The 26,307-nt window shown below is 42.8% G+C and overlaps 1 protein-coding gene across 1 annotated transcript in view; it reads left to right on the top strand.

Moving 5' to 3' along the window:
- Nucleotides 1-26,307, top strand: part of PIK3AP1 (phosphoinositide-3-kinase adaptor protein 1) — a 51,907-nt gene that overhangs the window by 20,168 nt on the left and 5,432 nt on the right. The window contains exons 3-14 of the mRNA XM_075505031.1: nucleotides 5,143-5,291; nucleotides 6,160-6,304; nucleotides 7,871-8,013; nucleotides 9,166-9,298; nucleotides 10,038-10,234; nucleotides 12,512-12,701; nucleotides 19,051-19,146; nucleotides 20,597-20,776; nucleotides 21,581-21,643; nucleotides 22,638-22,843; nucleotides 24,464-24,536; nucleotides 24,874-25,029. Of these exons, the coding sequence (XP_075361146.1) occupies nucleotides 5,143-5,291; nucleotides 6,160-6,304; nucleotides 7,871-8,013; nucleotides 9,166-9,298; nucleotides 10,038-10,234; nucleotides 12,512-12,701; nucleotides 19,051-19,146; nucleotides 20,597-20,776; nucleotides 21,581-21,643; nucleotides 22,638-22,843; nucleotides 24,464-24,536; nucleotides 24,874-25,029 (1,731 nt within the window). The remainder of the gene's footprint in view (nucleotides 1-5,142; nucleotides 5,292-6,159; nucleotides 6,305-7,870; nucleotides 8,014-9,165; nucleotides 9,299-10,037; nucleotides 10,235-12,511; nucleotides 12,702-19,050; nucleotides 19,147-20,596; nucleotides 20,777-21,580; nucleotides 21,644-22,637; nucleotides 22,844-24,463; nucleotides 24,537-24,873; nucleotides 25,030-26,307) is intronic.

A 26,307-nucleotide genomic window follows, 5' to 3' on the forward strand; every position in this document is an offset into this window, starting at 1 on the left:
GGTTTTTTTGCAGCTCAGCAGACTCACTAAGCCAGGATAACTCTCTGCGGTGAGGTGTGCGTTTGAGCTGAAACAAAGTCTTTTCTGGACATGTAACAGCGCTGTAGGGGCAGTATTGGCACTCGTGTGCTTTATTAGGTAATGGAAGAAGACATTTCTTCTCCAGGACTGTGCCAGGTCATCTGATGAGGTTTCTGAGAGCAGAATTTGGCACAATCTCACAACAATATTTTGAGGAGTCTGTGCTTGGGGAACGTCTGTCTGTTACTGGAATTGGAGGAAAGCCTGTGCTGGAGTCAGACTGTGTGCCTTCCCTGAGGTCTTGCAAGTTGCAGCTCTAAGAGTCGCTGTTATCTCAGGTGCATCCAATTCTTTACATTAAAGGTCTTACTCTCAGCTCAGGACTGCTAGTGAATGAACAAGAGCTGTAAGTTTGAAAGAGTTTTGCAGGAGGTCACAAATTGAAATTTCCTCTTTAATCTATGATAGAATTACTGGATGTTGTCATCCTGGGGAAATTGCTGAGCTTCTGTGAAACTTCCTTGTGCTTAGATCTTTGTGGATGGTGCCTTCATGCAACCTGTAGCATTACAGACCAAGAGTGTACTTTCCTGAGCTACTGAGGAAGAGGGGGCTGCAGACCAGTGATCCCAAACTGAACTGTAAGAGCTTATCCAGTAGTCATCTGCAGTCAAGGCAGAGGAGGCTGAGGAGCATTGCTGGGGCAGATGATGTGTGGTAGGCAGTTTCCCAGCTGTTACCTATGTGGCACTGTATCCCTGACAAGAATTCCAGTGGCGTGTTAATCCAGTTCCCATTTCTATCCATTGCTAATGCAGGAAGGACTTCACATCTGGGATTCCTGCCAGTGCTTCTGCACGTCAGGAAATGTCATGTGAGGTGTGATGGTTATATGCATCGGTCTGATCACAGTTGCTTCACAGCTGACTTTGCCTCCTCCATCCCATTTTTCATCTGACATTAATAATGAGTCCCAGGAATAATTAAAAACTGAGCCCAGCCCAAGCAGCCAGCTGGAAGTTACTAGTGACATTTGTCCCTAAACTGGAATATTCCCACAGAAGGTACCTTTGATCCTGTGGGTTACTTTCGTGTTCTCTGCCAGCTCCCCATCTGCTTGAGGTTTTTATTTTACCACTCTTTTCTAGTGTCTGGTAGTTTTTCGTATTTTTTCTTCTTGCTTTCTCCTCTATGTCCTCTTCACTCTTGTGGCTTTTCGGACTTTCCTTTCTTGACCTCACTGTTCTCAGAACTGTGCGCTGCGTTTCCTGTTCCTGCAAACCAAGTATGGTATTTATTGGCCACTTTCTCATCCCTACCTTCCAGTATTTAGAGGAGTGACATGGAGTTGCCCTTGGCATTGTAAACAACTTCTGGTGACTCAGCTTTCTCCAAATCCTTTTCGTTTCAAAGATGAAATTAAAAAATAACTTGGAAGCAGCATTTGGGAACACTGAACCAAGAAAAGTGAACAGATTCATTCACTTGGGTTAAATTTTCATGAAGATCATGGAAGCCTTTTGCACTCTGCTGCAAAGAATTTTTTCTCCTTTTGGTTACATGTCCGTAGTTCTAAAACATAACAAAGGAAACCCGTTCCTTGAAGTTTGGATGAGACGTGCTTTATAGAGGAACTGTAAAGTATGTTTTTGAGTATTAAGGATATATATTGTCTCAGTAGGTTACAAAGGTAAAAACTGTACCTTCTGGCTTCTCACAATTTGCTGAAACACTGGTCCTGTCAACAGGTCTCTTAATAACCTAGTTGTGTTCTTTGTAAGGATACAGCTTCCCTAAGAGATGCACAAGTGTGTGCACGCTCACTGGCTCAAGCAAAACTTGGCATGGTAAAATAGAGCTCGTTTCCTTGATGGAGGATGAGAACTAGTTTATTGTAACTTCCAACTTTACAGGACAAATGAAACGTGACCGCTTTCTTTGTAGAACTGAAAATCTGGTTTTAGGTGCTATGCTTGTAGATGAGCTGCTTGGGGTGAGGGGTTTGGAGAGAAGGGGGAGATGCCCCATTTGTTCTTTATGGACAGTTAAAAAGTCTTATGTTTTCCTGTGTTTTTTCTTCTCACCTGCTGCTTTTCTGCATGCTTCTCTCCATTCTGTTGAAAGGGGAAATGTTGCTACAGTATAAGCTAGTTTTGAGGGGTTATCAGAAGATGTTTCACTGCTGAGTCTGTATCTCCTTGGTAAAGCAGGGGCTCTGAGGTTAGCATGATGAAAGATAACTTTCCTGCTTTCCCTGACTATTTTGTCAGTACTCTGCCTGCTTCTCGCAAATGCAGCTGGAGTTGCTCTGGGAGACTTAATGTCCTTGTTTGCACTTGGAAAAGGAGGCTGGCCAGTTGCAAGCTTCAGGTAATAGCAGGAGCTCTCTTTGAGAGTGTTCCCTCTTGCTCTGGGTGTACTGAGGTGAAAGTCTGAGGCCTCGTGAAAGCTAGTGGTCTCGGCTGGTGAGCTGGTTGACGGATGGAGTGGGAAGTGTTCACAGATGCCAGTGAGGGGGTAGTACGCACATGCAGAACCTATAGGGACAAGCTTTTGCCCAGTCGTGCCATTTGCATTAATATCTGGATGACAGAGTGGTCTGGACAGGCTGCTGACTCCTTCCGAGCATTCACGTGTCCTGTGGTGTAAGGGCACACTTCTGCGAAACCACAGCTGTCGGCTCCATGCCGATAGCCCGCCAGCATAGCCAGGAGGAAGTGGATGACAGAGCGAGCTGCATGCGCTGTACAGCAACAGGTTAAAATAACCGGCTGCTTCGTATTAGTTTTTAAAGCTGCTAAATGGCTTGTGAAGTATGTGGCTATGCCTGTGTTTTCCCTGGGCTTTTTCCAGGGGTGAGTTTCTGCAGCGCAGCTGTGCAGGGAGTCCAGGAGGGCAGGCAAGAAGGGGCCGGCATGGGGCTGCTCTCTGTAGCTCAGCTACTGACGCTTCCTGAAGGGGGGCACGTTCGTCAAGGGGAAATGTGGTTGGGTTTCTTGGACCGCATCTCCTCCCCTTGCTGCTATTCTCACAAGTATTTCACAGACTGTCAAGCGTGGCCCAAGTTAGTCTTCATTTAAAGGGGAACAGAAGGGCCTTCCAGTCAAGGCAGAGCCGTTTATACCCACAAGCTGTTGACCTGCAGCAGCTGCTCATGGAGAAGCTCAATTCAGGTATTCACTTAACTTGCTAATGAACCTGTTGATCTCCTCAGTGAAGGCCTCTCTAGCCTGGGTATCATTATAGTGATATAATTGCTGAATTTGTATATGCAAATGGATTGTCATTACTCAAGTATCTTAGTGAGTGGGAAGCTTGAGCTAACAACACAACCCTATAGAGCATGTATATTATCAAATGTAATGGGATGGTTTCCTCTTCCAATGCTTACATGTTCACAAGTCAGTAGCACGTGACTGGAACTTGCAAGATGACCATAGCATCACTTCACTGCTTATGTGGGAAGTTGGTAATTTGCAATTTCAGAATTTTCTGAATGAAAAAACGGATGAATTACTCATACCCGAAACTCCGAGTGCCTGTTCCGTCACCTGTTAATCCAATTACTGATTAACATTGCTTGCTTCTTCCCATATTACCCAACAGCTCTGTTCTTACATATGACCTCCGGGCAGTCAACTCTGTTACAAGAATGCAGAAGTGCAAGACAGGATCAGGCAATGCCAGAACTTCTTAAAAGCTCAAGTTATTCTTTATCTGCCAATTTGTTTCTATTATCAAATAACATCAGTAAAGCAGAGAGACTGGGGAGCTTGTTCGTTCCTTGCTCCCCTCTTATCCTTGCTTACTGTAGATGGTGTATCTGAGATCCACAGCTTTAGGTTTCATTTTCCTCTGAAATAGACCATATGTTGGGCAAGTGAGGTACAAATTACCACACTAATGGTTCCATATTGGGGTGGGGATGATGCCTTTAGTGTCAGGATACTGGTAAGTGTCAGCTTCTGCATATGTTCCAGGAACATTAATGCTTTGCTGTAATTTGGTCACCGTTGGCGCTCTCTTATCTGCGGTGAGCTTTCTGATTTAGTCGTATTGGAAATAACCAACAGATATTACAGAGACACTATTCTAGTAACAGTTGCCCCTTCTCCTCTTCCCCAGAAGGCATGGTGTCTTGCTCTGCATATGCCAAAAAGGTGTTAATCATGTGAATCAAGAGGTAGAAACTAGATAAGAAAGCGCTCTCTACTAAGTAGATACAAAATCGTCTGTTGTTTCCTTTCTCTAGTTGGGAAAAGTATTTCTTGTCAGGGGTAGGAGACCTGTAATCTATTTTAATTCTTGCTAGGTTTTTTTGCAGTCAGTGATATCAATTAACTTTGTTTGCTCTTCCATCAATATCCATGCTGTTACTGGGAAACAGGAATGAGAACATTGTTTTGTACACACAGATTATAGAGTTACATGTGTTTCCTTCTACTCTTGGATCTGTTTGGGTAGAGTACTGTTACTCTTCAACGCAAAGGCTCTGGTACATTTCAGTTTCACTCTTCTATAGATACAGGAGCTTGTAGTTCTTTCTCGAGGAACAGGATCCCTTCAGACTACTGCCTCATATTGTATTTTGTCAACACAATAATGAACTTGGGAGTTGGGGTGAGCAACATAAGCAGGATCCAGAAAACTGAAGATACTACTGAAATGAAAGAAAAGTTGGTTTTCTTCATTTACTTTAGGAGAGGAAGACTAAAGGCTGCTGCCCATCCTACAATGTACTCGGAGCGCAGCTGGAGTCAGATGAGCCCAGCTGCTGATCATTCTTACATTAGACATTGACATACTAATTTTCCTACCTAACATGAGATGGGACTATCCATCTCAGGAAAGAGTGGCATTGTTGTTTGTTTTGTAAGCATGTTCAGTGTTACTCCAGCACTTTTGTGTCTGTGAATGTTTCCCAGCAATCCTCTTAAGGGAAAAGAGGAAGCTCTGTAGTTTCCCTTTCTTCAACTAGATCCCCTTTTCTGAGCATTACTTTGAGAAGAATAGCAAGTTCCACCCCACCACGTCCCTGGCTGTTTCTCAGGATGGATGTGTATGATATGCATTTTCAGCAAAAGGGAGTGATGTAACAGGACTCTGTATGCTTTATTTTAGACTCAGGCTGTGACTCTGTGACTGATACAGAAACAGAAGACGAGAAGAACCCAGTTTACTCCCACAGACTTGCCATGAGTGAAGAACATGGATCATCCAAGAGCACTGGGGACCATCCGGTGGTGCAGCCTGACCGCATACGGTGTGGGGTACTGTATGTCCACTCCTTGGGCTACGGTCTTACTGTGGGCTGGTGCAACCCATTATGCTACTCTGTAATGGACAGCTTTACAGGCCTGGGAATTAGTCCCTAATTCCTTTTCTGTCACCTTCCCTCTCAGCCCCCTGTCCTCAGTGTGTCTGTTTCATGAGCTTGGTTCCCTAGGCCCGGAAATAGCTTGGTAACATACGGTGCCCAGTGTTGTCTAGACTGCAATGTCACTTATTGACAGATAGTCTCATTAATATAGCTGCTTGTCTTGTGTGCTGTGAGGCAGGTTCACAGTCTTGATTTCCCATCTTTCATTCTGGTGAGATTTAGGGGTGGCAAGTGGAGTAAGGTGATTGTAATGAACCAATTAACTCCACAGCCTGGATGCAGTCTAATATGACAATTCTGGTGCATGTCCTGCAAGTGACTCCAAAGAGCTTGGATCATGGCTTCCTGTCTGAAAAACAGCATTTCTTAGTATAGCATCCCCTCAGATGGAAAAAGTCTAAGTTTCTTCCTTTGTTTCTGTTTAGAATGGGGCTGTGCTGCTTGAGGGAAGAGACTGATAGTGTTGAAACTAAATAATTTTATAAATCTAGCTTTAATCAGTTTATAGATCTAGCTGATAAATCTGGAGTTTTATCAGCCTAATGCATGTATCTATGCTGGTGCAAGCTGTAACAGAAGCCACCTGCCCAGTTACTCCGTGAGTGGAAGATGCTCCTGAAAACTATTCAGGACTGTGAAAATGACAGATGATAATTTATGCGTTAGTTGCAATGACAACAAAATCCCTAGAAAAGGGATTTAACAAAGTAAGTGTTCTTATGTTGTGAACTTGGATGTTGTAATGCCTTTTCTCTTAGGTGCCGACAACAGTTTATATTATCATGAAATGTAAACTAGATGGTGAAGTGAAAACTGAAGTTGAATTCTCTCCAGAGAACGCGTCATCTGTGCGTGTGCTGGCTAAGATGGAGAATGAGTACACAATCTCTGTGGAGGCTCCAAGTAAGCTGGGCTGAGATTTTCCCCCCATCCTCCCCCCATTGCTCCCTTTCTATCTCAGCCTGCCTGTCCTGAAAAGTGCCAGAGGGATAAGGGTAAAGGTTGCAACGAAGGAAGACTTGAGGCCAGGAAATCTTGAACTTGCATTCTTGTCTGTGATACTTTTGTGATGACGAACTGAGATAGACTGCTTCTTGGGGGCTCTGTTTTCGTCTCAGCAGTGGCAGGGTTGCAGTGTGGAAACACCTTACTGGGAGTTCTGAGAGCAGATTGCATCTTGTAAATCACTTTGAACTTAACGGTGTGTTATAACCACCACATTAGCATTGGCAGGGCACCAAGAGAAGGTAAGTTCTAGTAAATAATTGCATGATTATAACAGCATGTGCTTAATGTGTGATGATCTCTCTGTGATCTGAAACTATTTATCCTGGCTTGCCTTTTAATTTAGATATGTTCTGTCACTCTAGATATTTACATTTACAAAACTGTAGGTTGTCTAAACTTTATGTTCACTAAACTTTAGGGGCAAGATTTCAGAGCCTTACAGATTGATAGTAGTTTCCCAGCATGATTTTATTTAATCTACTTTGGTCTGTCCTCTTGAAGATTCATTGTGGCACTCTGAGAATAGAGACTAATAGTCATTACAGCAACTCCCGTTAAGTCAGTGAGGTGGATTGATTTAAAGAAGGTGACCTCACCCACATAAAAATGTTCAACTTAATCTGTCTTAAATCAAGACTTATCATTTAAACATGGACCTGGAAACTAACTTGCACTTTGAATTATAAACATGACCTTCACATTGATGGAGTGTACAACTATGTAAGCTCTGCAGTTTCTAACAGTAAGGGAAATATATTTTTAATTCCTTTCGTGCATGACTGTAACTATTTCATCATTTCCTGAGTTGTTAACAGCCAAGCATATATGCAGGGAAAGATTAATTTCAGTGGCATTCAAAATATTTGTGTTTCAAAGAGAAAGTTCAGACCTATGAATGCACACTGGACAAAACATCAAGAAGCTCCCAAGGTGCAGGTGGGAGGTAAATCCTGTGCATGGTTAAAGTTGCAAAGCTGGAATTCTTTTAAGTTGATTTTGTTCAGAGACTAGTGAGGCTGACAGGGGAGGCTGACAGGGGTTGCAAAATCTCTAGTGATTTTTCTGGTTTCTCTCCCCTTCTTTCCCAGCTCTCATATTTTATGGCACGGTTTAGAGAGCTGCAGAGAAAGCCGGGGTGGAGAGATGTAAGGCTTTCTAGTTTGAGGTGGTGTACTGTTAACATTAGTGGTCCAGACTACTGTTAGCAGAGGACCTAGCAGGTCACAGGTGATGTGCATTAACACAGCTATGAAGAAGGTAGTTCCAAAGTACTTTCCTACCTACTGTTCAGACCAACATAATCTCCTTTTTCTCATGACTCTTCATGAATTCAATACAATAGAAACTGTTTTGGTATCCAGCTGGCAGTATCTCCAAACTCCTCCTATCCTCAGGGTATTTGATGCAGACTCATTCCCATTGTTTGTTCTTAGCGGTGGTTTATTCTCTTTCTTTTCAAAGATTTAACCTCTGGGACAGTGCCTCTGCAGATATATTCAGGGGACTTGATGGTGGGAGAAACAAGCATCACCTATCATACCGACATGGAGGAAATCAGCAGTCTGTTGGCTAATGCAGCCAACCCAGTACAGTTCATGTGCCAGGTAATGACTCTACCAAACAGCTGCTTTGGAAACCAGGTCTTTCAGAGGCTAGACAAGTGGACATAAGCAAAAGTGCTTGCCATGAAGTAGCTTTTCTGAAATGAAGAAATACAAGGTTATTTAGGGATTTTCACATAACCTTAACATCCCCTTTTAGCGAAAGCATGGGTGCTTTTTCTGTCTCTGGAGCAAATAGCTGGCTAAGGTGACTCAGGCTGTCCAACTAACAAAAAAAAAATGCAGGCAATCAACACTCACATTTAGACCTTGATGACTTGAAAAGATTGGAATGACAGAACTTGATATAACAAAGTACCATACAGAAATAGATTGTTTGGAAATTTGTACCTAAGGGTTCTTGGAAAAGATGTGAAAAGGTAGCAAAGATTCATACTAGCTGAATGAAATAGAGTAACATAAAATAATTTGTTTGTTCTTAGCACTTATTTCTTTAAAGTCACTCCTCAGTTCTCATATCATATTTTGCACAGTTGGGGTACCTGAACCCTATTAGAGGGGTAAAGCTTGCACAAGGAAGTTCTCCAGATGTGTTGTCTTTGCTGCCTGCCTGCATGTCCCTGATCAGCCATGTAGTGGAACCCTGCCACGTAGTGTTGTTAGTCACCTGCATACCTGGGGCAGGGGAGAGTGTCTTTCCCCTTCTTTTTAGTTCAGGTTGTGGAGCAGTTGGTACTGGGCTGTGCCTCGACTTGGAGAATAGGCATGCTTCCCAGTTTTTGGCTAAGAACCAGTCCAAAAGCCAAACCCAGAGTGTACACCTGAGCAATTAAAAATGTACTAGTTCATGCTTAGAGCAGGAGTGACACTTCATTGGAACAGTTTCAGAAGTAAGATTATACCTATCAAGGAAGTAGGAAGTAACAGTTTTCTGTGCTTCCAGTTGCATGAGTGACTTTCTCATTGTACTCTGTCTTGTTGCAGAGTGTACTTTTCTCCTCTGCTCAGATTAATGATACTCTGTTTCTGGACCAGGAAGCTATTAATGTTCTTTGCTTGACCTGAACATTGCTGCCTTCGGTGTTTATGCGTACTGGTTTCTGATATGTGCTAAATAAAGGAATACCTTATAAATCTCACCTTAACTGAATCTCCAGACTCCCCCAAACAAAATCACTTTCCATTTATCTCTAGGCCTTTAAAATTGTGCCATACAGCATAGAAGCACTGGACAAACTGTTGACTGAGTCACTCAAGAAGAACATTCCTGCCAGTGGCTTACACCTGTTTGGAATCAACCAGCTGGAAGAAGAAGATATGACAACAAGTAAGTTGAAAGATTTTTGTTTTCTTTTTAAACTTCATCTGTATCAGTTGTTTTACCTTGGAGAGACTTAACACTGCAGTGTGTGGTACCTGCACAGGCTGTCTCAAAAATCTTGGATCTCAGCCAGGAAGTTAAATTTCTGATGATGCCTATAGAAGGGGGATTGCCATTTGGGTCAGGTGACCCTTTTTTTATTACATGCATCAGTCTCACTTCCTTGCACTGAGACAGATGCAGCTATATAGACAGCTTCAAACACAACCAAAGTGGAAAGATGATGCTCCCCAAAATGTCTCCCATACTTTCTCCCTTGTTCTTCTCCCAGTCCCATGTGGCATTTCTCCCCAGCCCAGTCCTTTTCCCCCAACCCCATGACTCTACTCTAAGGTGCATAGTGGGCATTCAGCAGTTGAATTTGTGTGGCACCATGACATGGTTGCCTTACAGCAGCTGGATTCTACTGGAATGATGATGTAAGAGGTCCTTGCAAACCTGTGATCCTACATACATTAAGCTATTACAGTGCCGGATTCCCCACTAAAGGTCATAGGACTTAAGCCTGGAGATGCGCTAGATACCTCAGTTAATTTGTGCAGAGTTAGCTCCATTTTGAAACTGTATATATACTTTTCAGGGCTTTCACACCTGCTGTGTGTTTGCTAGGAATTTTGTTTCTCACCTACTGGCTCTGTTGCTGCTAGAGAGAAACTTAGATTCTAACAGGCTTCTGTTCTCACAGATCAGAGGGATGAGGAGTTGCCAACACTGCTTCACTTTTCGGCAAGATATGGGCTGAAGAACCTCACCGCCTTGCTGCTTACATGCCCTGGAGCACTGCAGGCCTACAGTGTAGCCAACAAATATGGCCACTATCCAAACACCATAGCAGAAAAGCATGGCTTTAAGGACCTCCGCCAATTCATTGATGAATATGTGGTAAGAGGAAGCAGCAGTCCTTCTGCATTGTCCCACAGTGGGCGTGGGCAGTGCCACCAAGCTTGGCACTTAGTGCTGTGGGAGTAGGAGTAATGGGGTAATAAAGGGTGCAATGTGGTGTGGTAGGGTGTAGAAGACAGACATCCAGCTACATGGAAAGTTTCCAGGCTGGAGGGTTGGGTGCATCTCTGGAGCTGGGGAAGTTCTTGGGGCTTTTGCACAGAGCAAATAAGATGGAAGCAGAGACTGCGATGCTGGGTTTCCTTATCATCCATCCATCTAATGAAGTTTCTACAGGGATGTGGTTGGTGTCTGGTGTACTCTTCTGACCTCTGATCTTGGGAAAACTAGTCTTCACTCTACTTCACACTACTTCATCTCACTTACTTGAGGGAGTAATATGGGAACAGAATATGTTTGGGAAGGTACAATCTGAGGTGCTCTCTGATTAGTCATAGTACAGTCTGGATTGCTTATTAGCTCATTCACAGCTGATATGTGTAGTCTGCCTGCTCCACTTGAAATCCATTTCTTCCTGCATTAGGATAGCTGTGCGTTCCCTACTTGTTCTCTCTGGGAGCCCAATTCACAATTCAGTTCTCTTTGAAAACAGAATTCCCTGAAAACAGCACTCTGACTTTTCCAGATTATGACATGGACCTGACTTAAGCTGCACCAGGCAATTGTTTCTGTGGTGTCCTTCAGTGTGCCTGGGGTTTATCCTTTCTTTTCCATTTGAGTTGTTTCCAGCCTGTATGCTTCAAAATAACAAGCAGTTCCTTGACTCAGATCACATGAATTCTTGAGCAGAATTTATTTGCCTTTGCTTTCAGTTGAAATGTTGTGCGTAATTGTCCCTAACAGTTGTCTGAATGGTGGGTGATAGATCTGCCAGCCTTAGTGTGGTTTTGCCAGCCAGTTACAGTAGTGTTTAAGCCTATTTAGGAGGCACGGGTGGTTCTTAGACTTAGGGCTTGCTTCTTGACGTAGGCATGAATTTAGGGTTATACATTGGAGCTAAATAAAGGTCATTCCCTGTTCTGAGATCAGGAGGGCTGCAGAAACTGTAAACTGTGTGATTAAAATCTTTGCATTGGGCTAAGTGGGAGATGCTTAGGAAGTCCTTTCAACCTTTTATTGCAGCACTGTGCTCCTCCCATGTCCTCCTTTCCACCAGCACAGTGACAGAGCTGTGTTAAGAGTAGGTTCTGCTTACTGACCATCAAGCTATCTGTGCAGCTTAGTACCAGAGCACACAAACCTGCACCAGTGTGTCCACTGCAAGGTAGTGACTAGAAGCACTACTAGTATGGATATCTGGAAATCCTAGTAAACCCCTTTACTCACCTAATTTTCTCTCTGGCAAAAGTTCCTCTGCACCTCCCTAAAGCATTGTATGAGCTACCTGTCTGACCCATTTTGACTGTGGAGGGAAGCATGCGCAGACAGTTTTGACACTCGTGCCCTGTGGATTGAAGGCCCATGAGGTGGCAGTTGTGGATGGAAGAATATCTTGTAGTACTGCAACCGGTTAAGATGGCTGTGCTTGTGACATAGTTGGAACTTGCGGAGGAGGCTGGGACGAAGCTTTACATTTTGCTCCCTTGCGTGGTTTGGTGAAGATCTGCGCTGCCCTCCCCCCGCACTCCATGTTGCAAATATGCGAGAAAGGGTTCTGCTGTCCTGTGAATCGAAACTTGCCTGTATTACATGAACAGCTGCCTGCTGTGAGGTTTCCTGTTAATTTCACAGAAAAGGGTCTGTGTGCTCCCACCCTGGGAGTTGTGTGCTGCTGCTAATGCCAAGAAACTGAAACTGAATCTACACCAAAGCTAAAACTTTGCTTTCTTCTAAGTGCTCTGCATGTGGCAAGCTTTCCCCCTTATGGTCAGCTACGCTTACCCCAGAATAGCCTTTGACAAGTATTTGTATTTTTAGAATGAGCTTTGCTTATGTTCTAGGAGTTTGCAGACATCGGGTAGGACATGAAATTGAGAGGGTGAGGGGCTGTAAGCGCTATTCAGAATGTGTCAGCACCAACTTGTTTCACCTTCATTACCTATTATTACAATATAGATCTTGAAGGCTGGGCCCAGACAGCTGTAGCGGGGATTAAATTCCTCTGAGAAGCCTTAGTCTTTGCGAATGGGCTGCTTTTAGAAGGTGTTTTTCCATCAGTGATAGGAGAGTGAGATATCTTTTGTTTGCTTTGATTCTCCAGATTCTTTATTTAAATGAGACTTGAACAAGTTTTTTCTTGCCCTCCTTCCTCTCCAGGAAACTGCAGATATGCTGAAGAGTCACATTAAGGAAGAGCTGATGCAAGGCGAGGAGGATGAGTCGGTTTATGAGTCCATGGCTCATCTGTCCACTGACCTGTTAATGAAATGTTCCTTGAATCCTGGCTCCGATGAAGAGCTTTATGAATCCATGGCTGGATTTGTCCCTGGTGCCCCAGAAGATCTTTGTATGTATATTCATAGAATCACAGAATCGTAGGATGGTTTGGGTTGGAAGGCACCTCTAAAGGTGATCTGGTCCACCCCCCCTGCAATGAGCAGGGACATCTTCAACTAGACCAGGTTGCTCAGAGCCCCCATCCAAGAGGCCTAAGCTTATCTGTCTCTCTCATACATAGCAGTGCCTCAGCTGAGTTTCAGTTAGGGCTGGTTATAGCTTTTCTGCTCTCACCACAAGGAGACCATGCTCTAGTTCTGATGTTGGCTGGCTGATAAAATTGCTCTAAACCTTTCTTTGATTGCCAGTGTACAAGATCAAGAGCTGTTTCCTCAGTGCTTTGAGGACTCCCTGAACCTGAGCAAGTGAATTAGCATTTGGAAGAGACTAAATTTTCTACCATGTCCTGCTTCTCCCTCCTGAGATCCAGGGAGGTAGGGACACTCTGACTTACAGACACTGGTGGAAAAGAACACTATGTAAGATGTGATTTTACTGACAACCGGGAAACTGAAAAACAAGAGCTGAGCTTCTACCTCAACAGCTTGAGAACAAAAGAAAGTGAACATCTAGAAATATGTGTACTGAAAAGATAATTGAAAAATCATTATTCTAATCCACTTGCTTTATTGCTAAAAATACAGAGCTAATTCTGATAAATATGCAGATGTTTAACTTTTTCACCATGCCATTAATATTCAGTGAGTCCGATTGCAAATATCAAGCTAAGTACCAAAGTTGAGCAATTGCAAATTTGGTGTTCTTACTGTTCTGCCTATTTGGCCTGGCTTCATCCCACTGATATATTTTATGATTCCCATGATAAGCAGAGAATCTAGCTTATAGTTTAAGTACCTCCATAAGGACTTCTAGTGTTTCTGCAGTTTTAAGTGTGCTGCCTCAGGGGAAAAGCTTTCTTACTGAAACACTTTTGCTTATAGACTATATCTGTCCTCGGCTTGTTTTCTCCTCTTTTAGATTAAACAATGTTATAGAACACATTTTCGCTGATTATGGAGTCCAGAAGACTTTGTCGGTTCTCTGCCTGAAATCATAAACTCTTCTCTGTGAAGTTTTGTTTGGCCGCTGCAGGGATAGTTTTGCTACCAAAACCAGGATTATTCTGCCTTCAGGTGGAGATAAGCAGTAAGGCCGGTTAGACTCCTAAGGAACAAAGCTGCTGTTGTTCGCAGTAATGGGGGTGAGGGTTTCTAGATGTTTGGAAGCTCTGCCTGCAATCAGTGCACCTCTGAATGGGGTTGATTGACTAAGTCTGTGGAGGGGGAAAAAACATGCTTAAAACCACTAAGCCCAACTTGTTGTCTTCTACCCCTGGAATGTCCAGATCTCCCAGAAACTATGCAGGGGATATTCCTTTCTTTTGTGGATGCAAATCCAGGTCCCTGTAATTTACCACTTTTGAACTGGCCTCTGAAAAGCCTCTCTGAAAATGTTCTCATATTGGTTCAGGTTTAGATCAGAATTGCTTCCTGTCAAGAAAACCATTTGCCAGCCCTGCAGAGTATTGGTGGAAGAACTAATTGTTTTAAGGCGCTTGTTTCTTCTTCTCTGCTGAAGATCACCACCTCCCTCAGTCTGCTGTCTTGGTGGTTTGTGTTCATGTCCCCTTGCCTGTTTCTGTCAAACAAGCCACATTAAGTTAAACAGTTCAAGTACACAGGTTTTCCTGCCCTCACTCACTCTGACTGACAGATCTCAGGAGAGAGTTTGGCTGGTGTTTTGGATGAATACACGAAACAGAGCCTGCTTGGCTGACAGGCATGGAGATGGAAAGCTAGGAAAGGTTGCCATGGGATGGGAAAGGTTGTGCATTTGAAGCCTAAGTCAGGCTGCTTTCCTTAAGCCTCCTCAGTAGCAAAGGCCCAGCAGGCATATGTCCTTTAGGGGAAGATTCTGCAAGCACAGCCACATCAGCAGGGTGGCAGAGGTCTCTGGGATCAGCACCAGAAAGTTCTCCTGCTGTGCAAATGTGCTGCAGACTCTGCAGGGCTAGTAGGACTAGAAAGATAAAAACCCAGGCTGTCCCTAAAGTAGGGACTTATGATTCCTTTACTGAAAAGCAGAGCTGAATGGGGTTGCGTTTTAAAATGTTTTCCTCGTTGGTGAGATGCTGTGTATGGCTTATCTGTAATACCTCAGCAAGGAATGTCAGTGTGTTACCCGCTTCTTCTGGAGGTCTCCTAGTGTATTGCTCCTGCACACAAATCTCTGTTACCTTCAACTCAGGAGTCTTCTACTGAAAATCTCTGTTTTTCTTATTTCTTATTTTTCTTTTGTCTTAAAGTCTGTTAGTCTTTGCCTGAAGAATATTTACAGCTTGTCTGAAGAGTGCTTAAAATCTACCTGTATTGTAACAGGTAAGGTTAAATTGGCACAATGCTCGACACTTGGTTCTCTCAAAATGAAGGTGTTTCAATATTACTTAGAATACCAGCACACAGGCAAACCCTTACTGAAATTAGTGGGAGTGCTGGCTGGTTTAGAACTGCCATCACAAATAAAGGCTTCAAGCTTTTGTACTGACTTAAAGGTTTGTGAGGATGAAAAACTCCCTAGGATATCATAATCAACTTCTACTGAGGTACTTTCTCCAGGTCAGAGTAGCCCTTATGTGAGTAGTTATGGCTGTGGTGTAGAGGACAATACCTGGGCTATTTTAAGTGTAGCCATACTATGGCAGCATGCCCATTTATTGTCATCAAGATGTGCTTCCACCGCAGTTTTTCAGAGACTGATCAAAAGAAGGTTAGATACCACAGTGTCAATTTGTCTGGCAGGAACTGGTTTGAGAATAAGGTAACACAGGACTGGAGCCATTGTAATGAGTTAAAAGCAGTAGCAAATACTTGAATACCGGAGTGTTCTGTTAGTTCTTGTATTCTTCATCCCAATTCTGATTTTTCAGTGCATTTTTATGTGGTGTTTTTTTTCTCTCTGCATTTGGTCCTGGGGAAACGTTTACAGAGAAAGTGCAGAAGCTGTGCAAGGGCCCAGTTTTGCTTAAACTGATGCTGCGTGAGAGTTGCACACACCTGTGTTGAGTTGCTAGTTGTCCCTTTAAGTTTTGAGATAAATTATGAAAATAAAAAAAAATGGAAAAGGTTTTGTTCATCTACAGAACACTGCTTCCCCTTCTGCTGGAGGGGAGCGTTCTTTCCCAGGTAGGTCTTAATGCCCTGAGCAGTGTAGATCACAAAGTACTCCTAACCAAATTAGTGGGAACTTACTAGCTCCTGCTGTTACCTTGTTTGCTGTTCTTTAGTAATGAGATTGAATTGCCTTATTTAATTTCTTATCATTAATCTAATTGTTCCCGCTTCGGAAGAGCACTTCCCTCTTATTACACTTTTCAAATACCTGTAAAGTCAAACATGATTTTCCAGAATATGCTCCATGTTGGTGCAGGTTGCAGGTAAATGTCATTTAGCTGAGTCACTCACACACTGTAACAAACAGCAGCTGAATAGCAAAAAGGGAGAGTTATCTCCATCGTATCAGTCTGGTAGTATGAACTACAATATCAGATAAAGTGCTTTGCTTTTTCTGCTTCCTTTCACCAGCACCTCCTGCTGATTTTTGCAAAACAGAGTATTTTGAGTAGGCTGGAGTTGTATGCAGGAGAGGCTCTGAGAGCAAGGACTCTTGAAAGTGCTGAAAACCTGTTTGGTTTGTGTGAAGATTGAACTGCCTGGTTTTGTGTATGTGTGTGTGTGTGTTACTATGTTGTTTTACTTGGGGAAAGAGTTAGGCTGTATTTCCTCTGTCCTATGTCAGACAGTGGCAGGGGCCGAGGGCTGATGGAAACAACTCTTAGCACTGTTTCCATATCTATGAATTGTGTGGACACTCAGACCCTAGACAGTGTGAGTTTCATGCTAGTGAACCTAGTTTTAGTGTGATTAAAGAGATTTAATCCTCTATCCTACAGAGTTTCAGCTGACTAAAATCTATTGTCTCGTAATTTGCAGACCTCCAACATCTAAAGAGTAGATGTTAGTTCACATACAAATAAGTTGTGATGCCCTCATTCTACTCTCTTGCATATCTTCTCCCTCCTCCACCATTTTTATTCTCTTGAGACCAAGCTTTCAACACTGTCCTCATTGATTTTTATTGTTTCCTTAGTTAATGCAAGAAACAGCAGCCTCCATGTCATCCTTGAGCAAACTGAGAGAATAGTGCACAAACACATAACTGCTTATAAAGTTCTGAGTTGTGATTTATGCCAACATATTGAAGCCTTTGTCTTGCATAATAAAGGACTGGTCTCTGTAAAGAGGTAGCTTGCTTCATGTGCAGGAATACCTGGCATCTAGTGTTTGCAAATGTTTAAAGGGAGAAGGGTGTTATTACTTTCTAAAGGGTGCCCTTTAGAATTTTATTTAGATATTTTAGCTGTTGTGAAGGGTCTGTAGGTCATAATTCATCTTCTGTATGTCTGTTTGCAGGTTGGTTGAGCTCCCTTCTGAAGCCTTAAACCCTGCAAAGGGAAACTGAAACTCTTTGAATAAATATCTTTTAGCTACTAAATTCTGATATCTAGGAAGTACTTAACCCTCTTCCTGCTAACCCTTCAGACCAACTTTCCCCAAAAGCCTCAGGAAAATCTGGGGACCTTTCCTGTGATACCCAAAATTTGTGTGTGCCACCTTCTTGTCACTTCTGTCTCACTAGCCTGTTTTTGCAGCAAGTGGAACAGAAGGTGTCATTGATGGAGTCAAGAACTTCTTTTCAGTTTTGGTACATGGGTAGATGTTAGGTCTCATCTGTATGCAAGGCAGACCCATGTGCAAGAGAGTAGCGAGCTGGCAATCATATCTTCTAAGGAGAACTAATTAGTTGATGAATTTAACTACGTTGACTGTGTGATAGAAAACAAACCCTGCGGTATCCTTTTCCGCTGCTGGCTTAGTAATCCTGCAGAGCACAGTCAAAACTGGGAAGATAGTGTTCCTTCCACAGAGAATGAAAGGAACACATTCTGTTCTGCCCCCAAATCCATAAAGTAGTGGCTTTACTCTGAGCCTGTATTTGCTACATGTTCATTTCTAAAAGCTATGTTAAAAATAATCAAGGTGGCTGCACGGTGGAAAAATCGCTCTACAGAAAAATACAGGTCTGTAGTGCTGATTCTTTAGGATGCTCAAATGTCAAATCTGTGTGTCTATGTAGTGCAGTGATACTTAAGTGAACTTTATATTACATTGGTGGTGAGCAGATTAGCTCCAGCAGCATGCAACTTCGCATGGACTGCAGAGCTCTTGAAGTGTGGTTACTCCACGCAGCATGCAGTATTGCTGTGGCTATGTGGGAGGTATTCCTGTGAGGTTAAAGCTAGGCTGGGTGCATTCACATGACTGTCAGTGGGTCCTTTGACAACTATTGTTTAAAAAAACCCCACAACATTCTACCAAAGCAAAATCTTGCTAGCATATTCTTATCCCTTTCTCATAATCTCCTCAGCTTTGCAGGAAAAAAATAAGAAAGGTCAGCAAATATTAAAAAGACATTTATAGAGAAGTAGTTCATATTCTGTCATGTAACCTAAACCATCTAGTTTACATAGTAATAGATATTTCACAATATGCCTCTACAATTCACTTATATCAATAAGCCTCAACAATTAATTTATATCACTCTTGGTTTTAATATCATTAGGAGCATGGTTACCTAACATTTTATTTTAGTTTTAGGATTAGTTTTAGGGTTACAATGAGGTTGACCCTTTTTTTTTTTTTAAATCAGAATTCTTCATGTCAAAACACTGACTTACCAAAGTATCTTACTGTTTGCTGTCACTCCTTTCTCAATACTAAATTATCATCTGACCCTCTAAACACCTTCCAGTCCAACTAATTAACTCAGCCAGCTGTTTTGACTTTTATCCAATAAACAAAACAAATACTATCTTCTGTGTCGTGGGCAAATTGCCCTTAATGTCTTGTTTTGCCAAGTCACAGAGTTTCCACTCAGTTTAGCCTCTCAGGAGCACTGTGCAGAGGCCAAAACCTTCACCTGGCCAACACACTCTCAATAATAGCTAATCCTCAGTGCCTGCTTGGAGCCTTGTTAGAACTTCTCAATAAGCAATGTTAGTCACCCTCAAGCGTAAGCATCAGGCAGCTGGCAAAGATTTGTGCAGAGTGGACTGAACATAGCAACTTAGGAGCCTTTTTTGAGGCAAATGTCTGGTCAGTTGCCTGGCTTCCTCTTTGATTTTCACCGTAAACCAAAGGTCCAGTCAGAAATATCACATCATTTTATTGTATTATATTCTGTTGTTCCACATGTTTAAGGGCATAATCAACAGGTTCATCTTTCTGGTTTTTTTTTTCCAGATGTAGAGATGCTTCAGTCCAACCCAGACACTCCAGTTGCTGGAGATGAAGTTTCTGTAACTACAAAAGATTCAATGCTCCGCAAGTTTTTAGAAGGTAAGACCTGTTTGGAGAGAGGGGTGGCAGTAGCACAGTAAAGCAATTCAATGGAACTTGAGATTTCTCCCTGATCTGTTAAGGATAGGAGCTAGTCCATGCTTTTTGACATGGACAGCTTTGCCTTAGTGGGTACAAATGAGGCACAACAGAAAAAGAGGCTTGTGAGGTGATTTCACGAATGCAGTTAGTTTCTTACCAAAGAGGAGTAAATTCTAGTTGCAGTCCCTGCCTACCAGTGAGTGCAAACACACAGCTGGTATCTATTCAGGAATGGCTGTCTTTTGTCCTTATCTTAGTGATGGGAATTCTCATGTCCCTATATGGGTGCAGGCTCCCCTCATGGGCAGAGGCTGAGTATAAAATAGAGCAGCACAACCTAGTGCTGAAATAGATGTTTTATTCAAAAGTCCATCCATTGAAAACAGCAACCTGGAAAGAGGAAAAGAACTGCTGGCTCCCAAACCTGATCTACGCTCTGCCTCTTCAGTGCTCCCTCTGCCCTCTCTGACCAAAGCCAGACCTTAGCTCCATGCTATCCCCACTGAGCATGATCAGGTTGTCCAAGCCTTTTCCTGGCTCACCAGGTTCCATGGGATACAGGCTCACTTTTTGTGGGTGACCCAGCTGGACTCAGAGCAAGATTAAGTCTGGAGCTCTTAACGTCTTGTTCTGTTTTCCCCGCCAACACTGATGCTCTGGCAGTCCCATTGCATTGACTCAACTAGGTGTTACAACATCACTAAAGGAAAGTCAGTCCAGTGGTTAGAGTAGTCACTTGTGACTTGGTAACAACTTGGTAACAGAGTAGGGAGTTAGTCCAGGGGATCTTAATTCTTTTTGCTAGCATGCAAACAGAGGGAAACTAGCTTTTAAATCAGGTGTGACAGCATTTGATGATTTTGCAGTTATGTTAGGACTGAGAATAGAATGGAGATGATGAGGTGGTATAATGGTGCTGGGCTTGTTAAGTACAGACATGTACCCAGCTCCCTCTGAGACACATTGTTCTGAGATGAAATCTATTGTCAGCTGATGGCGATTGCTCATTTCAGACAAAGGAATAATTCTCTGTAGTACTCTGTAGACCACCACAAGTAGCTTTTGGGAACCAGTGCTCTGTTTGATTTGTTAACTGTTATAATATGTTAAGTAATTGGAATTAATTGAACTAACTGTTCCTTGAGTTCTTAAAAACAGTTATGAGATTTTTGACTATGGTTTCTTCACCAAAATGGATGGTACAGGCTTAGTGGCAAACACTTACATGCTACTAGATGTTAATGACTTTATCAAGTCCTGTCTTGAAGGGCTTTGGCATTTTAAGTCACTGCAAAACTGGACATTTTTGCTTGTGAAATGGCCAGCTTGGTAAGAATGTGGTACATGGTGCATCTGGAGGGATCCAGTGTTCAGTGGTTTGTTTTTCTTACAAACTGCTCTGTTGCAGGCAGTAGCATGGATGTGCCAGATTCAGAGGAAGGCGTTTACCAGCAGTATGGTGAAGATGTATACTACTCAGTGGAACAAGATCCTTTTCCACAGGAAATGGCTAGCAGACCTCCAGTTCCTGTTCCAAGACCAGAATCCAGCTCTCCACAGCCGGACAATGAGCTGTACATCTCCAAAAGTGAGTTGGGTACCAGGACCGAAACTGTAGACTAGTCAACAGTAGAATGGCCTTGACATGGGCTCCAGTTGCCAAATAAAGGCCAAGAAAATCTACACGTTTTTGAGACCCCTGGATTACTTGGCTCTGGAGCTGGATTACATTTGGGATCCAATTTCAGATCTGTGTTTCATCTTCTGCCTACTCTGAAAATGTGGGCATGTCATATCCTGAGGTCTTGGCCTGAGCTTGCTCTTAATGAAAGCAGTAGGACGACAGATAACCCCCAAACGGTATAAACAAATCCAGCTAAATAGGAAAGATCCTGGTATTATAAGGACACAGTCAAGCTAATAAATTGAGACATTGCTGCTCTGTAATGGTATCGTTGATTCAATAGCATTTGTATAGGGCATGATTCTATACCTTAATACCTCACTCTGAGGTGGGGTTTAATTGAAATTGAAGAAAGTTGTGCCTCTTAGTTTGCTAGGCAGTTTTGGAAATCTTGGTCATATTTCACAAACATTCTAACAAGAACTACAGTAATGTGTGGAAGAGTAATTTCAGTGACTCCTCCTTCCCCCCATGACAGGACTGTGGGGAAAGCATGTCCAGATTTCTCTTAGAGGTGGCTGAGCTAAAATCTTTGAGGTCAATAGAAGGGGGAGTTCTACTGTACAACTCCTTATCTTGTTTTCTTCAACGGACTTAGTAGGGTAACAGAAGCTGTAATGCAGTGCAGAATTGTGTATACTTCCCATATTCATCCTTTCTATTTCTGCCTCAATGAGATGCATTTCAGTATCTAAATTTGTTTTACAGTTTTTGCACAGAAAGCTCAAAGACCTGAGAATCTCTATGTCCCTAGAGGAAGGGTTAAGAAAGGTAAGTCAGAAGTTCACCCTGAAAATCTTTCCATTAATCCAAAAGCAAATCTGCTGAGGTAGCTTCATTTGTGTGAAATGTGACAGAATAGTCTGTTTTACAAGGCTCTGGGAGTAATAGTCCTATATGAATGATCCAACCTTTCTGACCTTATGTGACATTGGAAACTTTTTATAACTGCAGAGTGTGAGGGGGGTACCCTTTTATCACATACTGTACATATCCCCTGTCTTGGAGTTTATTCTCAGTCAGGATCATAATGATCACTGAAGTCCTTTTTTATGTTGTGACCTGTATTACTTCATGGAGTCGATGTCCCACTTTCGATATAGCCACTGCCTGTTGATCCTTATTTCCTGGGATTTAACCTTTAGTGAACTGCTTGCCATTGATCTCTGCACTTCCAAAACTATGCCCTTATTCTTTCATCTCTTATCCTATGCACTATCAGAGTGCCAGGAACCACATCTGAACTTTTATCTCATGTGTTGGGAACTCCTCTTTATGTTGCAAATGAGTTACAAAGAGTCAGCATCAGTAGGGTGAGTTTTCACCTTTCTGTTTCTGGAGTTACACTGCACAGGTTACCTAGGAAGAATCTAGGAAGTTTTAGGAATCTTACCTAGGAAGCTTTGTGACTGCCAAGGTGAAAGCTCTGTTTTGTGGATTGCTGAGGAGAGAGATTTTTGCAGTGAGGAAGGAGAGCACTTTAAGGAGTGCATTTTGTGCTGTTCACTTAAATTATGTTTTTAAGAACAGAGATTATCCCTGGGACATATTTGCGTACAAAGCTACCTCTCAGCTGGGCTTTTAGCCCTGCAAATAGCAGGATAGCATAAGGACAAAACATTCTTCTGGCTAGGGAAACATTCAGTCTATAATATTGATTTTTTTGCATCTCTGCTATATCAAGGGTGCTTGAGTTTCTTTGTATTCAGTGAGGAGGGCAGATGCCACAAGTTCAATAATATTTTTGGTGTTCTTCTCTCTTCAGAGACAATAGTCAGGCCTGTAAGGGACCTGTCTCAATCAAGCATATATGATCCATTTGCTGGAATGAAAACCCCAGGTCAACGGCAGCTGATTACATTACAGGAGCAAGTGAAAATGGGCATACTCACTGTTGATGAAGCTGTACTTCATTTTAAGGAGTGGCAACTGAACCAGAAAAAGAGATCAGAATCATTCCGGTTCCAGCAGGTACAGGCTTATTCCACTGTTTGGGAAATACAGCTGTCTCTCTAGGTATATATCACAAGCTGTTCAGTGTGGGTACATTTCTTTCCTGGTTGGAGCAGGAAGACTGCTAACACAGTCTCCCAGCTAGCAGAGTTCTCTCTTCACACGTGTCTGTTCTCTCTGTTCCCATGCAGCAGCAAGCAGGTAGCTGCTTTACAGATCTGTTTGTCTTGCAGTAGTGGTGTTAGTTTTTGGAGATCTGTACACTAGGAATTGGGCCAAATCCAGTTCGCTAAATTACCTTTCTGGAGGTCACCTAGCACCTACCTGCTGGCAGGGGACTTCTGCGATGAACATTTAGCTTGTCAGTTCTCATCCATTTCAGACCAGTGAAGACTCAGTGTCCCAGATGGTGTATTGGCTTTAAAGTCTTATCTTGTAGATGGTCTGATTCCTCCCTGGGTGTTTGATAGCTCCAGGACTACCTGTTCTTTGCAGCTGGGCAAGGTGTAGCAACAGTCATTAGTGAAAGCACAGTGTTTGGGTGGCTTAGCTGAATGAGGGAGTCATTACGTTGGCAGCAGCAACATAATGACTGGTGGAACTAGCTGTCATAGTTTAAAATTTCCACTCTCAAGTTAGAGTGGGGCTCCCTCTTTAAAACCACTGCCTGCTGCTTTTGGAGCCTTTTGTTCATGCTGTGGCAGTCTGCTCTCACACCTGAGGTGCTGGTCTCCAGTGTGTGACGCTGTTTTGGGAGCTGTCAGAAAAAAGCCAAGACTTTTCTCCTCCTGATTCTCACTTGGAAGGGTCCTCTCTATCCAGAAACAGTCAGAGGAATCCCTTCTTCTGTCAATAAAGAACACTGTGCTACTTTATTAGATGTCTGTAGCAGAGATGAAGTTGCATGCTCTGTGCCCCATCCCATGAGCAGCTTTCAAAGTCTCTGCTCCAGATTTTGCCTCATGGTACAGCAATTGCTCCGTCTGCTTTTCCACCTATTCAGGGGTTTCCTCCTCTTATGTATGTACATATTTCCCTGCTGGAAAAGTTTGTTGTTTTTTTTTTTCTCCTCTCTCCACCTTTCTTTACTGTAAGGTGCAGTATGCTGCCACACAATGGTGAAGAGACTTCGCTCCTGGTTACATTTCCAGGTGTCCCCTCTTCTTTCAGTGGGGACATCCTGAATTCTTTCTGAATTGTCCCTCACACTCTGGCACATGTGGCAGCCTCCTCTGCCCCTGAAGTCAGAATTATCTGTTCATTAGTACAGAAAGGACTGTGCAGTTACTTGATCACGGGTCTTGTTTCTGTGCCAGTGTCACAGTAGAAAGAGAAAATAGAGGGAGTTCTAAACCAAATGTGCTGCTTATCTGCAACTGCCAGTGAGTCTGTGAACTTGACCTTAACATACACAACGAACAGCTGAAAAAACTTGGATTCTGAGAGGCACACATGGATTTCTGAAGGGAATAGATTAAAACCTGTTGACATGGTTTGGACTTCAGCCAGGTCTAGCCAGCTTTGTTACAGCTTGGTTACAGCTTGCAAAGTTAGCTGAAATATAATATTGGTATTGTCAGAAAGCTGCTCATCCTCCTTTATTTAAGCCCTGAAAAGAATATCTTGTGATGTTTTTAGGAAAATCTGAAACGGCTACGAGACAGCATAACCAGGAGGCAAATGGAGAAGCAAAAAAAAGACAAAAGTGCAGGTAACAGTCTCTGATTCTGCTATTCTCTGGTAATGAAGCAGCTAACAATATTAATAGGCTCTTCAGGCAGAAATGTCTCCGTGTGTATTGTAGTTATGTGATGTTTCAATATTCACATCCATGTGCCTGATGGCTAAAAGATAGAGAAGTTGCTTTACTCCTTAATTTTCCAGACTGAGGAAAGGATGCCCACATCTATGGAGTGAATCTCGATTCATTCATGTACAGTTATGATCGCCCTTACGTGATTGTGTTTAACTTTGTTCTTAGGTGCAAAGCTGTCTCTCAGAGGCTATACTTGCATGGACCCTTTTGAGCTGTTCATTTTCCCTTCCAGATTTGGAAATTACAGTACCCATTCGACATTCTCATAATACTTTGGCGAAGCCAGAATGTGGAATATATGAATACACCCCCAGGAAAAACGTTTTCCCACCAAAAAAGGAGTTAAAGCGAGGAGACTGGAAAACAGAAAGCACATCCAGCACAACAAGTAAGCAAACTCTGAGTGTCACCCTCTCTACAGGAAAGCTGGATGGAAAATACTTCCCTGGCCTGACTCTGGAGTCAGCTCAGGGGATAGGACTTCTGTTCCTGAATCCCAGTACTGACACCGCTGCCCCAAACCCGGCATGCCTCAGGCTGGCTGTTCTCAAAACTGTAAAAGCAACCCCAGGTACATCAGGTGGTTTGGGCATCTTGTGTCTGCGTCTCTGCAGGAGGAGAACCTGAAAGCTGAGTGAAAGATTCCCTTGAGCCTTCTCAGGGAAGGCATATCACCTGTCTTCAGTTCTTAAAAATAGAAGGCAGCTGCTCTCTTTAGAAAAAAGGATACTCCCTTGCTGTGACTCTCAGCAGTCGGTGTGCTCTTCTGGTCTGAAGGGCGTAGTTATAGTGCAGGCTGGGAACCAGTCTCTACATGTCATTTCCTCAATTATTGTAGATAAAGGACAGCATTTTTCATTGGTAACTGTGGGACCTCTTGAGTGACTTGGACAGTCTGCACATTTTCATTATCTTTGGTTTTTATTAGGTTTAATTTGTGCAAATTAAATCCCTCCATTCTCGCTGTTACTGTAGACTGAGCAATTCTTGCAGAAATCATTACGATCATTTTGGTCCTCTGAAAGGAAAACTGAGTCCCAGTGAGGTTACTACCTTTGTGGCTCTTGGCAAAATATAGCTGGCATACATCCAGAGTAGGTGCCAGAGGCAGCTGACTGAGCCAGTAACTTGCATATAAGCAGTTGTGAGAGAAATGTTAACGAGCCTGCAGAGTTCACTGTGTGCAGCTTGGCGCTCTTTCCCATGGCATGATTGTGGGAATTGACCCTAACATAGTATTTAGCACTCTTAAGTGCTGCTGTTTGTACCAGATGATAATGAGAGTTACTTCACCAAGGCTATGGAGGGACTGCATCTTATCAGAAAACCTCTCTAGCCTCCGTTTCAATGTATAGGTTTCTCAACATTAGTGTCCCAGTATTGCACAGCCCTATAGAACATTATGTATTTGACTGAAACCAGCCATAACAGTGTAGGATATGTTTGTGAGTTTCTGTCCCCTTCAGAGATGGCATGACTGATTGCCAAAACGTTCGTTACTCTGAGTCCATGCAAATTAAATGGGTTTGCATAAATGGTTGCTGAAGGTTGATTGAACAAATGTTGTTTTTAGCTCTGAAATAGACGAGGAAACATTCCTGTCATGCATAAGGATTGTTGTGAGAGGAGGTGCTGAACAGCTATTGGGAACAATAACCTCTCAAGC

Source organism: Mycteria americana, chromosome 6, assembly GCF_035582795.1.
Source record: "Mycteria americana isolate JAX WOST 10 ecotype Jacksonville Zoo and Gardens chromosome 6, USCA_MyAme_1.0, whole genome shotgun sequence".
In the NCBI taxonomy this organism is placed as follows: domain Eukaryota; kingdom Metazoa; phylum Chordata; class Aves; order Ciconiiformes; family Ciconiidae; genus Mycteria; species Mycteria americana.